This window comes from Hypomesus transpacificus, chromosome 14 (assembly GCF_021917145.1).
Source record: "Hypomesus transpacificus isolate Combined female chromosome 14, fHypTra1, whole genome shotgun sequence".
NCBI classification, from domain to species: domain Eukaryota; kingdom Metazoa; phylum Chordata; class Actinopteri; order Osmeriformes; family Osmeridae; genus Hypomesus; species Hypomesus transpacificus.
In genome coordinates this window covers 2,471,643-2,486,602 of record NC_061073.1, presented here as the reverse complement: position 1 = coordinate 2,486,602, position 14,960 = coordinate 2,471,643, and the positions used below count along the sequence as shown (strand labels likewise).

Here is a 14,960-nt window from a genome sequence, read left to right as displayed (position 1 = left end):
TGCCGTGTGCAAAATACCAAACCAAAACAAATCGCAGATTAACGAAAGGGAAAACAGTAACACCTTTTCTTTTAAATTATATATTTTTACAGTTGCTTTAATTGTCTTAAATAATATAATCGACAATTTCTGTAGAACATTTCGTTAATTCAGCAATGATGACACAAGCGGGAATCAGATCTCACACTGCCCAATGGCAGCTCGACTAAAAAAATCTTTGTCGACCAAGACCATATCGACCAGAAAATCGACTAGTCGACTGAGTGGGGACAGCCCTACTATCTAAGTAGTGACTTTCTCTCAGGGTCTTCTCAGTTCACCCTTGAACCACTCCAGAACCGTCCTCTTGTTCTGTTTCACCCACTGGATGTTGGCCTGGGTTCTCTCTATGGCCTGCTCCAGGGCTCTGCTGGCTGACCCCAGCCCCTGCTTACCATGAGCACTCTGGAGCTGCTTCAGCTATACAGGTCAGCAGATGGGAGATGTGTAAGCATTTACAAAAGTGTCAGCAGGAGGTCACTGTCACCTGGATAGTTTATTGAATGTCTCCATTAAATTATAAACTGTAGGTTTGGATCAAGAGTCAATGACTGGGATCACCTGTTGGAGCTCAAAGTCCGTTGAGAATCTCTGTGTCACTCCATTTATTAGGCTGGCGAACGACATGATTCCTCCCCCGTACCTGCAGGTGAGACAGTGAGGTTTGTTGGTGAGAGACACTTGTATCTCAGAGATTGTCTTCACCTGCTAAGCAACGACAAACGGCAATGAATATGAATCAGATAAGCTTTGATTTCCTAGGCAAACCTTTGCTCCCAGTGCTGGGCTTGGTTATATAAACAAACCAACACTATCTTTTTATTGGAAATTGTTTTACTGCCTAATTATCGTAGCTCGCCTACAATAATATACTGTACTTCCTTCATGTGAAAAGGAATGACTGGGTTAACTAGGCAGGGAAAACCAACTTCACTGGATGAACTTGACTATCATAGTCTGTCCATCGAATTTGTGCCGTAAATGATGCATTTCATGTAGAAACCGTCTACATTGGTTCTCGACTGAAGTCTCGATCAGTGGAGGTTAAAGAAAAGATATGAGAACGTACTCCTGGCTGAGGTAAGTCCAGTGTGCTCGTACAAAGTCCCAGGCAAGGGCCTGCCCTGCCACATTCTCTGCAACATAGTTGATGGTTGAGACAGCATCCATTTTCCTGATCTTGTCAGGGTCCAAGGTATACTCCAGGTATCTGCCAGAGAACAATAAAGATGACTGGGAATTTGTCTTCGTAAAGGGCCTATCAAGTTTATACCTATCTGGTTGTCAATGGGTTCTAAAAAGTATGATGCTTAATAAAATAGCAAGCTAAGTTATGCACCCAACCCAATTAAGTCCTAAGCATAAATCCAATAATATACATCCCATATTCAGTCTTGTACATGTACAGTATCTAAGCAGAGTTCAGGCCTGCTGGTGTGTACCTGTAGCAGGGGCGTAGGTGTCATTACACCTATACATTAATCCCCTCCACTTTAACCTTTTTACCTGCCACATCTTGAGGTGTCAAAATAAGATGTCCCACCCACATTTGAAAACAAACCAATGGCCCTGGTTGAGAGTAACTGCTGTGCATGTACGGTGTGTAGCTAGAGTCCAGGCCTTCTGGTGTGTACCTGTTGAGCAGCCAGATCTTCCTGGTGCAAGAGAGGGCGTAGCGTAGCTTGTCTTTCTCTGTGGCGGAGGTGGCATTCTGGAACATTCTCCAGGCAAACTCCCACTCCTCTTCTCCTCCCAGTGCCACTGCCTGGCAGTACACACTATACCGCAGGTTGGGATGGATACTGACCATGTGGGATGATAACAAACAAACACACACCACTGCATTAATTGCTTTACTAATAGGTGTGTGTATTAAGTTTATGCAATTTCCTGTGTGTATTGAGTGTAGGTGATTTCTTAACATGTTTGTGTATTGAGTTTATGGAATTCCTAATATGTGTGTGTGTATGGAATAATTTGAGTGTAAAACATTTTTCACAAAGACCATCAGCAGATGCTGCTTGTAAATATTTTGTCATGTACAGGGGCTAAGTGCAGGCTGAATACCGTGTACAGTTTGTGGGCGGGGGCGGCCTTACATGTTGGTGTGGTTCAGCATCCATATTTTGAAGAGTTCCTGTACCATGGTTTGGCAGGCAGGCATCCCGTGTTTGCACGCTACGTTGACAGCATTGATCTGGTTGTACCTGGGAGCGGAGGGACGTGATAACAGTATTGCTATAAAACACATTCATGGAAAAACGCCCAAGTTCACAGATAGCAGTATCATGCTAATAGCAGTGTTTGTTTTTGATGATGATGTGTGATGAATGAAGATGACATTGAGAGGATGGCTCACTGGTCACTATGACTATCTGGAACTGATGACGCCAGGGTGACGTTTTCAAAGTGCTGGTATAAGCCTTGGACTTGGTTTCGCAAGTACGCCTGGAAATGACAGAAATGAAATTGACCCACAGGAAGTTCACTATGACTGTCCATTCATTTCTATTCTCCAACTCTGAGTTGAACTAGGCACGTTTAGTGTTGGTGATGAACCAGTCATGCCATGTTGATGACTTCTGAATGAACTTGCCATGCCTGGATGATGACTCCTAAATGAACTAGTCATGTGGAGTTCATGACTTCTGAATGAACAAGTTGCCTGGTTAATGACTTCTGTGATGTACTAGTCATGCCTGATTAACGACTTCTGTGATGTACTAGCCATGCCTGGTTGGTGGCTCACCTGCATGGGGCCGTAGACTTCGGAGCGGTCGAACATGAGCAGGAAGTAGTTGAAGTTGCGGATGGCAACCTCCCAGGGGACGAACTCTGTGTCGTTCCTCAGATACCTGGTGGTGCTCAGTGCCAGGGTCACGTTGACATGGCCTGCCCTGGAAGACATGGGACATCAGTCACACCCAGGTGGATGTTAAACACTCTGTGACACTGATTGTAAAAAAGGGCTATACAAATAAAATCTGATTTGAAGTGGATCACATGCCAGACCAATACGCAATAACATAGCTACAGTGTAATGTAAATTACCTTGCCAAATTGAAAGCATCATCAATGAGCTGACCACGATTGATGAGGGGAATTTCCTGTCAACGATTCAGATAAGACTTAAGAGACCAGAACTGGTGTGTGTGTTTTAGCTCTTACAATTCACCCCAACCCTCATCCACCCTCTCACCCCAACCCTCATGCTCTCTCTCAGTACAGGTCCTAGCACATTTGGCGCCCTAGGCAAGATTTATCCCCAGCACCCCCCCCCCCCCCCCCCCCCACCGGGGGTGCCGCCCCCCCAACCACAACACGGACGTGGCGCAGTTGGCGCCTGGTAGTGCGGGAGAAAATGAAAATGCCGCCCCCCTCTTCATGCCGCCGTCGCAGCTGCCTACGTCGCCTACAGGAAGGACCGGCCCTGCTCTCTCTCACCCCAACCCTCATCCTCCCTCTCACCCCAACCCTCATCCTCCCTCTCACCCCAACCCTCATGCTCCCTCTCACCCCAACCCTCATCCTCCCTCTCACCCCAACCCTGGCCCTCAATCTTTCCCAATGCTGACCGTCACTCTCAAACCAATGCTGACTCTCTCTGACCCTAACCGTCACCATCACCTTCACCCCCTCCCGCCAACAGTGTCTTGGCTACGCCAGGGGAGTACCAGTTACCTGGGGGTCTGTCTCCATCTGGTCCAGTAGTCTGGCCCAGTTCTCTGGGTTGTAGTTCACCCTGTAGTATCCAACACAGTTTAGGTTGGCCAGAACCCACTGGTTATGGTTAGCCCTGAAGTCTGCTTTCGTCTCTGGAGGGGAGATAAAACCCACAGGAGGTCACAACTTTACTTCTCACGACTGACTGTAGTCTTTCAGCTGTCTCACACAATATATGGACTGGATCTTTAATAACAACAGTGTAATAACAATTAATTGTCTGTTAGTACAGTGTTGTTACAATAGTGTAATAACATATTACAACAGTGTAATACCACCTTAACTGTCTGTTATTACACTGTTAATACAACAGTGTAAAAACATTGCAAAGATAAAACTCTTATTGTAATACACTCTTAGCTGTAACAGCCCCGTAATAACACTGCAGTGATCTGTTAGGGATCTGACTTGGAAAAAAGTAAGTCTGAGACAGGGAGACTGCCGATATGCGCCTGTCTCATAGCAACACTAGATGACTTGGACTCCTGTCACCTAGCAACACAAGCTCACCTGGACCACTGGTCTTGAGAAGCACAATGGATGGATTGTCGCCGCTCTTCCTCACTCTGATGGGAACATGCCACACAAGACTGAGGAGAGATGGTCAGGGTTAACATGGAGGTCAGGGTTAAGGTCATGGGGTCATGTGTCAGGATCCACTCACTCATAGGTTGAGGTCTGGTTGAGGAGGAAGTGTTGCTGGGAGACAGCTCCGGTGGTGGTGTTGATGGTGATGAGAGGATAGCCCATCTGATTGGTCCAGGTATACATGAATTCTTCCACCTTTAAAAAGTTCATATCCACTGCCTGGAGACATGATGTGAGGGTCAGGGGTCAGGTTTCCTTAAGTACTGACAAACCTCCCTCTCCTTGAATCAAAAGTCAGAAAGGTTTGTGATAGATGCAGTATGTTGAGACACACTGACCATTATATTTTTACCTGTTGTAAATGTTCCCACAGATCTCTGTCGTCAGCATTGCTGTACTGCAAAGCGTCAAGATATTTCTGAAACAGACCCAAAAAATAACACATACTATGACAATTGACTTGTAAAAGTCACTGATCTCATATGTAAACATTCATGGTGTCATCGTGAACAACAGATGCTGCAAAGCATTCTGAGACGTTTGACTGTAAACTGAGGTGAACGTGGTTACAAAGCTGTATACAGTAGTACTGTATGCAAATCACATGGAATTAGAACTACCTTCCACATGGGAGCCCAAACATCTACCAAACTAGACCACCAGATTTGGGTCTTGGAGGTGTATGCCGGACTAAACCCTGTTTCTTCACCCTGAACACCCCAGATGTCTTCGTACCTTCACGCCCAGGATGAATGATCCCTTGGAAATGTAGTCAGCCAACATCCTGAGTAAAGCAGCCCCCTGTGGAGTAAACATACTGTTACATGTTCTGTCTGTCTGTATTTTTCTGTCTGTCTGTCTGTCTGTCTATCTCTCTGTTTGTCTACCTTGCTGTAGCTGATGTCATCAAACTGTTCGGTGATGTCGCTGGGGCTTTGGATGTCGTTCTCCTCACAGCTCAAAGGATGCGACGAGGCCAGAGAGTCCACCTGGAACGCCGTCTGAATCTCATTCAGAACCATGAGGTTCTCCTGAAAACAAAACATGGAAGACCATCAGTCACATCCAGGCAGGTAGGCAGGTGGACAGGCAGGCGGGCAGGTGGACAGACCGGCAGGAATGTAGGTTAGAGGTGACATACCATGTTCCAGTCGGGCTGAAGATGATCCACTCCCAGGTAGGAGAGGTACGTAGCAAAACCTTCGTTGAGCCACAGATTATTCCACCATTTCATCGTCACCAGGTTGCCAAACCACTGAAAGAACATTCTGGATTTATTTTAGGACATTCCTGTATTGGAAATCTCCAACTGAAAGTTTTCAACGAATTTCGAAGACTTTGCTTTACATCAGATTATTGGAGTTATGTACACCTCATTTATAACTTAATTATTAGTTTACAATGTAAATACCTCTGCTATTGTATGATCAGTGATAGATCACCCGATCAGTGATTATGCTCTTTTGTAAAGCTCTCTCTTGGATTTCGCTTTGGATAAAAGCGTCTGCTAAATGCATAAATGTAAATGTAATGTAACAAAGGAATTTCTCCTTGAGATCAATAAAGTGCTCTGCCCTACTTCTCTCTAAATCTCTGGTTTACACAGGCTGATTGAATAACTACCTCTCCAGGTAGCAGAATAATGTAGTGTTAATACCTGGTGAGCTAGCTCATGGGCCACAACGGTAGCAATCCACTCCTGATTGGTGATGGAGGACACACCTTCCTCGTACAGCAGAGCAGACTCCCGGAACATGATCAGACCCCAGTTCTCCATGGCCACTCCCCCGAAGTCTGGCGCTGCCACCAGGTCTGGAGGACACAACTAACGCATCACATCCTGTACTCCAGCAATGCATCACATCCTGTACCCTACCAACCCATACTTTGCAAAAGTCTTGGCCACAATTTTGTTTTTTTTTTACATTAAAATAACGATAAAATCTAAAGACTAAAACACTTTTTATTTTTTTCAACATTGCCCTTTTGTACTGCTACACAAATCCAGAAGCCCAAACAAAATATTCAAGTGAATATCCATGTCAAAATGATTGTGTACCTAAAACCTTTCCACAGTACTGTATACTGTACCTCACTCTCATTCAAAACCTCACCCACAATCACTGATACCAAGATGAGACATACCCATTTTCTTAAAGCCGTACATCCTGCCTAAGTAGACCTCATAGAAGGAGAGCATCTTTTCTGTGACGCCAGAGGCGTAGTCTGCCTGTCCTGCTTCGATGGCTTGTGGTCGAGCATGAATCTACAACACACACACACGGACACAACACACACAACACAATCACACACACACAACACACACAGAGGTACAGGTAACAGCCGAGAGTGAGGAAAATGTTTCTACATTCAAACACGTAGTCCACACAAAGGAGAACTTGTGTGTTACGTGCCTTGATTTCAACTCGATCATGATGGGATGACGTATATTTGAAGTTGGACACGGTAAAAGCTAGGAGGTAGGTGGACATTCTCTCGGTTTGGTGGAAGGTTGAGATCTCCCAAAGCTCTCCATCTATGTCCACAGAGTTGGACTCTTGAGTAGGAAATGAAAACAAATGAATTTACTGCTGCTGTTTCAAATGTCTAAGTTTGGGGTTAAGTTAGTATTAGTGCTGCTTACCTTTAAAATACCCATTGGACAGGGCTTTGGTTCCTTCTCGGTGGATGATAGTCACCATGAACTCTGCCTTCATGGCTGGCTCATCAAAACAAGGAAACACTTTCCTGGCATCGGTCGGCTGCAACCGGCTGATAACTAGCAACCTACAAACATGTTACATATATGGCAGCAAGCTCAAAATACACTCTGTTACATCCGTCTGTAAACTACAAAAATGCACATGGTAGATTAATATGTAGTCAGGAACTCACATGGTGTCGGAATAACTACAGTAAAGCAAGTGACAGTATTTTGAAAGATTGTTATCCAGTAAGTATTTCTGCAGTAGAACTCAACTGTATGGTGTGACTGTGAGCATTCTGCTTTCCAACGACATGACATTCTTGACACAAACAGTGACACTAAGTCAGAAATATATGTATACATAAACGTGTCCGTAACGTTAACCAAGTGTGACAAGCAAAGCATTGGCCCATACATATATACATACACAAACAGAATACAGAAAGACAGACGAGAATGCTTACCGCTCATCATCCACTCTGTCCGTGGTGCTTTTCTCTGTGTATTTACTCACGTACAGACCTGCCAGATCGTCCCCTAGGACTCCCTTAAACTCTATAAACAGAGTGTAGTTGCTTCCCACCTTCAGCTCTCCATTCAGATGGATCTCCAGGAAGTTAGTCTCATTCATGTGCTGCGTCACACCGCTTACAGGGATGACTTTGCCTTGGTCGACATCATTCACCCTGATTGTGTTCTCTGTCAGAGACAGGTCCTTGCTGTGAAGGAAGATGGTCCCGGTCCTCTCCACACAGAGGAAGGAGATGTTGGAGGATCCCTTGAAGGCCAGTGTCTGGTTTGTGGTGTTGGTGGTCTGAGTGTAGAGGAGAGGCTGGAGGTGGAGGTCGTACCTCTGGGGAACCAGGTTTTTCGGCAGCCTCATGCTAGGTGGTAGTCCAGTGGGCAGCGGGACGGTGGCGTTGGCCGTAGGTGGACGGGTGGGTGGGTTGAGTTTGTACTCTCTCTGGTAGATTATGAGCATTATAATCATCCCTGATACAGAGGAGACAGTCATCACCGCCGTCATGACGGCAAGGACCTTGGACAGGAGGACCCCTTTACCCATGTTTGGTCCCTTGAAGTCTCAGCTGGAACCTTCTTCTCCACTCTCTGTGGCGTGTCACTGTCTTTCTTTCTCTGTGGTCTCTGCTCTTCTGCCGTTGAAACTTCACTAAAGTTGAAACTGGGCTCACCTGCGTCCCTATCTGGCCTACCATAAACAGGGCATGTACAAACCAGTTACGACCCACAGATTAGGCATTAACTTGCAGTGCTGGCAGAAAACAAGTAAGGGAGGGAGGTAGGGCTGGGCGATATAAACTAACTAAAAAAATAGTTCGGAAAAGTTATTTCGGTCGATTATTCCTCCCCTTCAATAATACCAATTGGCATTGTATTTTATATCATTGGAAAGCTTGATTAGTCACCTTTACATCGAGGTACAACTTGTAAGGATCGTGCATTCGTGGAATGAGCAACACAGCTAACCATGTGGGTAGCGACCCCAAAATATTTGCCAAAATCCCCTGCAATATTCTTCTGTTGGTATTCACTCTCGTTTTGAGTTGGATGGTGGATTGGATAATTGCACTCTCCCACAGTAATAAGGAAAAAACAACACATATTGGCAATTTTTACACTTTATTCATTTTACACTGTCAGGGACCTCAGTAGCGTATGGAAGTACGCAGCCACAACAGCTTGGCACCTCCTCCTCATGCTGGTCACCAGCCTGGTCACACACTGCTGTGGGATGGCATCCCATTCCTGAACCAGGATTTATCGCAAGTCAGCCAACATGTTTGCGTTGGTCACTCTGGCACATACAGCACGCCCAAGCTGATCCCACTTGAAGCTCAAAATGAAAGTGAATACCAACAGAAGAATATTGCAGAGGATTTTGGCTAATCTTTTTGGGCCGCTATCCACACAGTTAGCTGTGTTGCTCATTCCACAAATGCACAATCCTTACAAGTTGTACCTCGTTGAAAAGGTGATTAATCAGGCTTTCCAACGATATAAAAAACAATACAGATTGGTATTATTGAAGGGGAGGAATAATCACCCGAAATAACGTTTGAAAACTTTTTTTGAGGAGTTTATTAAAAAATATATATATTCGATATATATCTCAATATGTTTGCATTTGTTTTTAAATAATAAAAAAACATGATTTTCTTTTGAAAACATAGAAACATTAGAAAACAACAAAAACAATGTAGATAAAACAGCTATTGTTACAAAGTACAAAATGTGCAGTTCACATTTAAACAGTAAAAAAATAAATACAAAAATAATAATGACCCTCCCCCACCTCACATCTCTTGAGCAGGAATATGCGACAAGACGAAAAGGGGACGTAATATTGGAAGTTCGGCACATTCTTTGGGAAAGTATGCTTGAATTTGAAATATTCGATATTGCGATATTACTGCTAATATTCGATATATCGCCTAGCCCTAGAGGGAGGACGATGTTCCTTCACCTAGACACTGTAAAACATCTGGTTGTGTTTAGGCTTTCCTCCATTCACCGCTGGGCTCTCAGAACCTTGGGAGAATTGATCAACCAGAAGGTACGGTTCTCACACACCAAACTATGTGACCTAACCTTCACACACCTCTCAGTAGAACCCACATGTTGTTTGCTACAGAGTTTACACGCAAATCTATACATTCACATCAACTTTACACATCTCATTACAGACATGCATGTTTGCAGAACCTTCACACACTTGTTGAAACCTCACACCTGCTTTGGAATTTTACACACCTATAGAATCACACATTACAGTGGAATCCTTATCTCACTACAGAACACCTGTGTGTGGAATATCTACTATGTAATTATAGCTCAAAGAAGAAGAAAAAAATCTGCTTTGAGCCATTCTCATGAGCTCATGTTTTGTCTTGCCTACCAAGTAGATGGATGAATGGTAAGACTATATTCATCCCCTTGGGGAAGCTGTGGATTTAATGGTCAGAACGTGAATGTGTCAGTTTGGTCTGTGATGTTTCCCAGGAAGCAGAAGTGAATACAGAGCTCCAGTAAACGAGGAGCAGGTGTTGGAGGAGTGTATTTCAGGAAGGACAGCGGGCTGGCACACAATCACTCACCGCTTAGTCCTTTCATCGAGAGAAAACGAGAAAACAACCAAATGAAACAAACAAAGCTTTTAGGAAAAGTGGTTCTGCAGGAAGCAATGTGGAATACAGGGTTTGTGTGCAAGTCTGTGGATAAGACCCCAAACTTTCAGACCAAGGTGTCAGGTGAGGACACATTAGACAGGGTTAGACTATTTACAGTATTTGCACATCTAATATCAACTACACACAGTATCCCTAAAGTGGTTTGGAGACTTGTCATCAATGATAATGACAGAAATAATCACACACATCCTGAAATTCATGAGTCTAGATTATGTTTTACTAGTGCAATTAAAAAATACAGGCAAGTTATACAGGTATGTGCGGTCTAACAATGTTTGGAATAAATCATCAAGGCCAGAAGGCGACAAGCAGAGGGCTATGACCTCTACTGATTCAAATGGGCACTGCAACATTGTAGATTTACAGGGGGTACACACATACACACAGAGTCTCCGTAAACACCAAAACTGTATTTCCTAAGAAAATATTTTAAAAGAAAATTAAAAAAATTGAGTGGCTGCCTATCACCGAGTGAAACAACATGGCTGATGAAAGTATTTCCAGCAGTGCAAAGTGATGTCCCAGCAGACAAATGTGGTCCATCAAACTCCTTCATTCTGATTAGGACTCAGATACAACAACCAAGACTACTTGAAGAGGTTTTCGAATGGAAATTTACAATTTCATAATTTACGGCTAATCATTGACCAGCATGAGATTCGCGGCAATATCTCACATTACAGGTTCCACACCTCACGTTTACGCTATATTGTATTACACAAATGGCATTCAACACATTTCTGTGTTTATTCCATTATAAAATTCCTATTACTGGAATGTTAAAACATTAAGAAAGTAAACAAGCTTGTAATTAAAGCATAATTTCCACTAGCTATAAATATAATGCCAAGTCACCTTAAAAGGTCTCACCCATCAATTCTAACAACAAGACCAACATTTGACATTAAGCCCTTCATCCTGGTTGTTGTAAGTGAGACCAGCTGTAAAACACCATCTCAGGACTAACCACTCAACAGAATTTCAGCTCAAGCAACTTCTCTTCACTCCTGTGAGTGAAATAATTTTGGCTAGAAATGAACGGACCCTTGGAAGGACTCAGGCATCACAGTAAGTTGTCTAATCATTTCTGTACAAAAGTCTTCTATAAAAGTAAAGACTGATGAGTGACTAACACCCCCATAACTTTGATCAAAGGAAGGGTGAAGGAATGTTTTCTAAGAGGCCAAGACTGGCGTGATCCCTGATTAGGCCAGCATTCCTGACTTTTCTCAGCTTAACCATCCTAGCAGGGTGGCTAGCGGCATGTCAAAAAACTTGCCATGTTAATTAATACAGTTTCAACCCTTTACCTGACTGGTTTGTTATCAGCTATACCTCTGCTAGTTTAGACAGATGACAAAGAGCTATTACACCCCAACTAGCTTAATAAGTTTTCAATAACGTCCTTTGGTTTACCAAAAACAGTGGTAAACTTTGGCCAAGTAAACCACCAGAGAAGTCCAGGTGTGACAATTTTACCACAGCCAGCTGTCCAGGTGCTGTAGACAGTAGCAGGACTGATGCAAAATGGACGACAGCTCTCTGTAGCCTTCATCCCTCCAGGTGGGAATCAGCCTCTCGTTGTTGAGCGCCTGCAGCCGTGGGGTGCCCTCCCGGAGCACCTGGTGGAGGCAGGGCCACCGGCTCTGGATGCGCAGCCGAGTCCTCCGGTCCAGGGTGATGCCGCGGACAATCTTCTTGGCCCTCAGCTCCCGAAGAGCCGGCAGCTGGAGACGGGAGAAGACCAGGCCCCGGCTGGGGGACACATCCAGGAACTCCAGGGAGTCTGACTCCAGGGTGTAGGAGATGCCCAGGTTCCTCAAGGGCACCAAGATGTGCAAGGTCAGCGACTTGAGGTTGGGCAGGGACTTGGTGAGGGTGTGCAGGGTGCCAGGGCTCACGCCTCTGAAGACCCAGAAGTACTTGAGCTCGAGGACGCGCAGCTGCTGGAACTGGGAGAGCAGGAGCACAGAGTTCTCGGACCAGTCAAAGTGCAGGCGCAGCTTGGAGATACGAGGGCAGCTGTGGGTCAGCTTTGCGAGAAGCTCCTGGAACTTGGAGACCTGCTCCATCTTGGTGATGCTGTCCTGGTGAGAGCTGGAGTGGACACGCAGGTCCAGTGGAACAAGCAGCGTGAAGGTCCAGTTCAGGTCCAGGTGGCTGAGGTCTCTGCAGTGGACATTATCCAACAGGCGGCAGAGCAGCTGCCCCCAGTTATTGCACTGGTCCCCAAGATCAAAGCTGGCTTTGAGGGTGAGCAGGCTGGCTCTACGGGAAATGAGGTGGTGTGTGTAGTGGTGCACCTGAAAAATGAATACAAATTTGCTAATGTCAAATATGTTGTGCCTCCCTTCTCTTATGTTGTCTCCTTTTTACTTTATGGAACAGCTAGTTCCGTCCAAGTAATTTGATTGAAAAAGAGGCGTTCATGGTATTTAGTAATAACACTGGAGCTTTGGATATGCACTGGAACTTCTAACTAAACATGGATCACTCGGTATACATTAACGAAAGTTAGTCGCTAGTAGTGTCTAGGAAAATGTGTTGCTTGGCAACAGTCCAGTTGCGAAACTATTTAGAGTAAGAGGAGCAAAATAAACGATGGAATAAACAAACAAATCATAATCTGTTATAATTATAATCTGTCTCAATTTTTTCATAATGGCTCTTGTGGAACTGCTGTTTAAAAGCAATATCACACTCGAAGTTGTGCGTTATTGCTGAATATCAGCACGGCTGATGAAACGTGTGATACTGCTTCAGTATGCGTGTAAACTGTCAAAAGAAATGTTACGGTACACACCCAGTTTTTCCAGCGTTCAAACTCTCGGTTGGACACCAGCAGTCCTTCATGGCCCAGGTGGAACACCCCGCGGCGGGAGAAGTCGGCAACCCGCCACAACTTCGATGAACGTACCAGGCAACTCCAGCTGGAGCACACTAACGCCGAGTTACACTTATCTACCTCGCCGAGGAAGGACAACACGTGGAGCTGACACTCCACGGGCAGCAGATTGAAAGGGAAGAAGTCTTCTTCTGCTTTGGCCCTCCGCCTGGAACTGACCGGGACCAGAGGCCTCTTCCTGGGAGACATGAGGTTCATTGGTGCTCAATTTCCTCAATATCTCAACTCTCATCTTCTAGAGGTGGTTCCCAAAGGCCTGAAAATGAGAATGATGAGTATCCTTATTCTTTAGTATCTAAACAGAGCTAAGGAAGACAGACACAAAGCGTTACGGTAACATTACATTCACAGCATACTATATCGTACACAAGTACCACAGTCTCATTTACCTTCATGATTTTTGTACAGAAAGGGCCAGTGAGGAGAAAACGCCGTGTAGCTCACTAATTAGTACTAATTCAACTCAGAGCTACACATGAAATACTTTCTAAATGAACTGATTTACATATGTTTTATATCGCACTGAAGCAAACATGTTAACAAGTTACATACCTGCCATCTTGATTTTTATAATATGAGTGAGAACCGAAAACAAGGTAGAGCTTTAAGTTTGCACTGTGATGGTTGGCTGGGTACGGAAGATTGCTTTGCCATAAACTTAAAGACACTTTTCCAGCAAACGTATCTAACAAGCTGGGTAAACGTGTGCCGTGTGATGTTTCTTATTAACAATATTAGCTAGTATGCGACACTAGCAGACATAGCAAGCAAGCTAGTCTACTGTAGCCAACGCGTTAAACCAGTTTGTTTGCTGGACGCCAGCGTAACGTAGCTAGAATTTAGTCATTTATGATTAGCGTTAGCAATTTAGAAGATTCATTTAGAAGATTCGTAAAATACTGTATCGTGTAACTTACGTATACCAATATTTTTGGTTTAAGACAGTTAGCAATCTAACTAGCAGGATAGCTAGGCCACATAGCAAGCCGACAAAACAGTTATGTTGTTGTGTTTTGCTGATGACATCATCAAAGAGCGCGTTGCCGTAAGGTTGAATCGAACCCGAGCCCGTCTACGGATATCAGACACATTCTCTGGTTGAATTCCATTTCAGCCCTCTTGTTTCCTCGTTTCAGAAGCAGAATTCGGTTTATTCGCCATATATGTTACACAAACACGGAATTTACTGTGTCAGGAAGGTGCAGACAATAAACATATACGGATCTTAAATTAAGTAAAAAAGTTTCAAAATATTATAAAGTTAAGGTGATAAATAAAGGTTATGTGACAAATGTTTCGATGTCAAAAATATGTTATCATATGCTATTTTATATTCATAACATTTATTGACCTTGTTTTAGTGGAAGTATATGCTATATATCGGACTATTAATCATAAAGTTGCCAGTTCGATTCCTGGCCGTGAAAAATTATGTTGTGTCCTTGGGCAAGGCAATTCACCCTACTTGCCTCGGGGAGAATGTCCCCCTACTTACTGCAAGTTGCTCTGGATAAGAGCGTCAGCTTTTTTTTTAAATACATGTAGGCCTAGACTGGCTAAGGTTTTGGAACATGCCTTTGCAACCGGGAAAGGGATGGCCACATTTGAAGGCTTGCAAAACCAAAGAGAGGTGTACAACTCCTCTCTATAACCTACGGATAGCGTGTTTCTTCGATTAAACGCCGCCCTCAAATAAACACCACCCTCGAATAAACGCGGCACCAAAAATTTACATTGTGTAATAAACGCCGCAGCGTTTAATCGAAGAAATACGGTATTTATTTTTTTG

The 14,960-nt window shown here is 44.2% G+C and overlaps 2 protein-coding genes across 2 annotated transcripts; both read right to left on the bottom strand.

Moving 5' to 3' along the window:
• Positions 1 to 218: 218 nt before the first annotated feature.
• On the bottom strand, positions 219 to 8,311 carry anpepa (alanyl (membrane) aminopeptidase a). Its single transcript, XM_047034052.1, has 20 exons — positions 7,522 to 8,311; positions 6,995 to 7,137; positions 6,765 to 6,907; positions 6,496 to 6,616; positions 6,008 to 6,162; positions 5,492 to 5,605; positions 5,238 to 5,381; positions 5,086 to 5,151; positions 4,703 to 4,768; positions 4,427 to 4,569; positions 4,273 to 4,352; positions 3,721 to 3,854; positions 3,091 to 3,146; positions 2,789 to 2,936; positions 2,399 to 2,487; positions 2,139 to 2,246; positions 1,674 to 1,841; positions 1,109 to 1,249; positions 601 to 682; positions 219 to 459 (listed from the first exon to the last, which is right to left on the bottom strand). Exons 1-20 carry the CDS (start codon positions 8,121 to 8,123, stop codon positions 301 to 303), a joined length of 2,862 nt encoding a protein of 953 aa, XP_046890008.1. The 5' UTR covers positions 8,124 to 8,311; the 3' UTR covers positions 219 to 300.
• A 2,150-nt stretch (positions 8,312 to 10,461) lies between these two features.
• On the bottom strand, positions 10,462 to 14,201 carry si:dkey-12e7.1 (uncharacterized protein LOC557553 homolog). Its single transcript, XM_047034809.1, has 3 exons — positions 13,724 to 14,201; positions 13,070 to 13,427; positions 10,462 to 12,569 (listed from the first exon to the last, which is right to left on the bottom strand). Exons 2-3 carry the CDS (start codon positions 13,367 to 13,369, stop codon positions 11,742 to 11,744), a joined length of 1,128 nt encoding a protein of 375 aa, XP_046890765.1. The 5' UTR covers positions 13,370 to 13,427; positions 13,724 to 14,201; the 3' UTR covers positions 10,462 to 11,741.
• Positions 14,202 to 14,960: the final 759 nt, after the last annotated feature.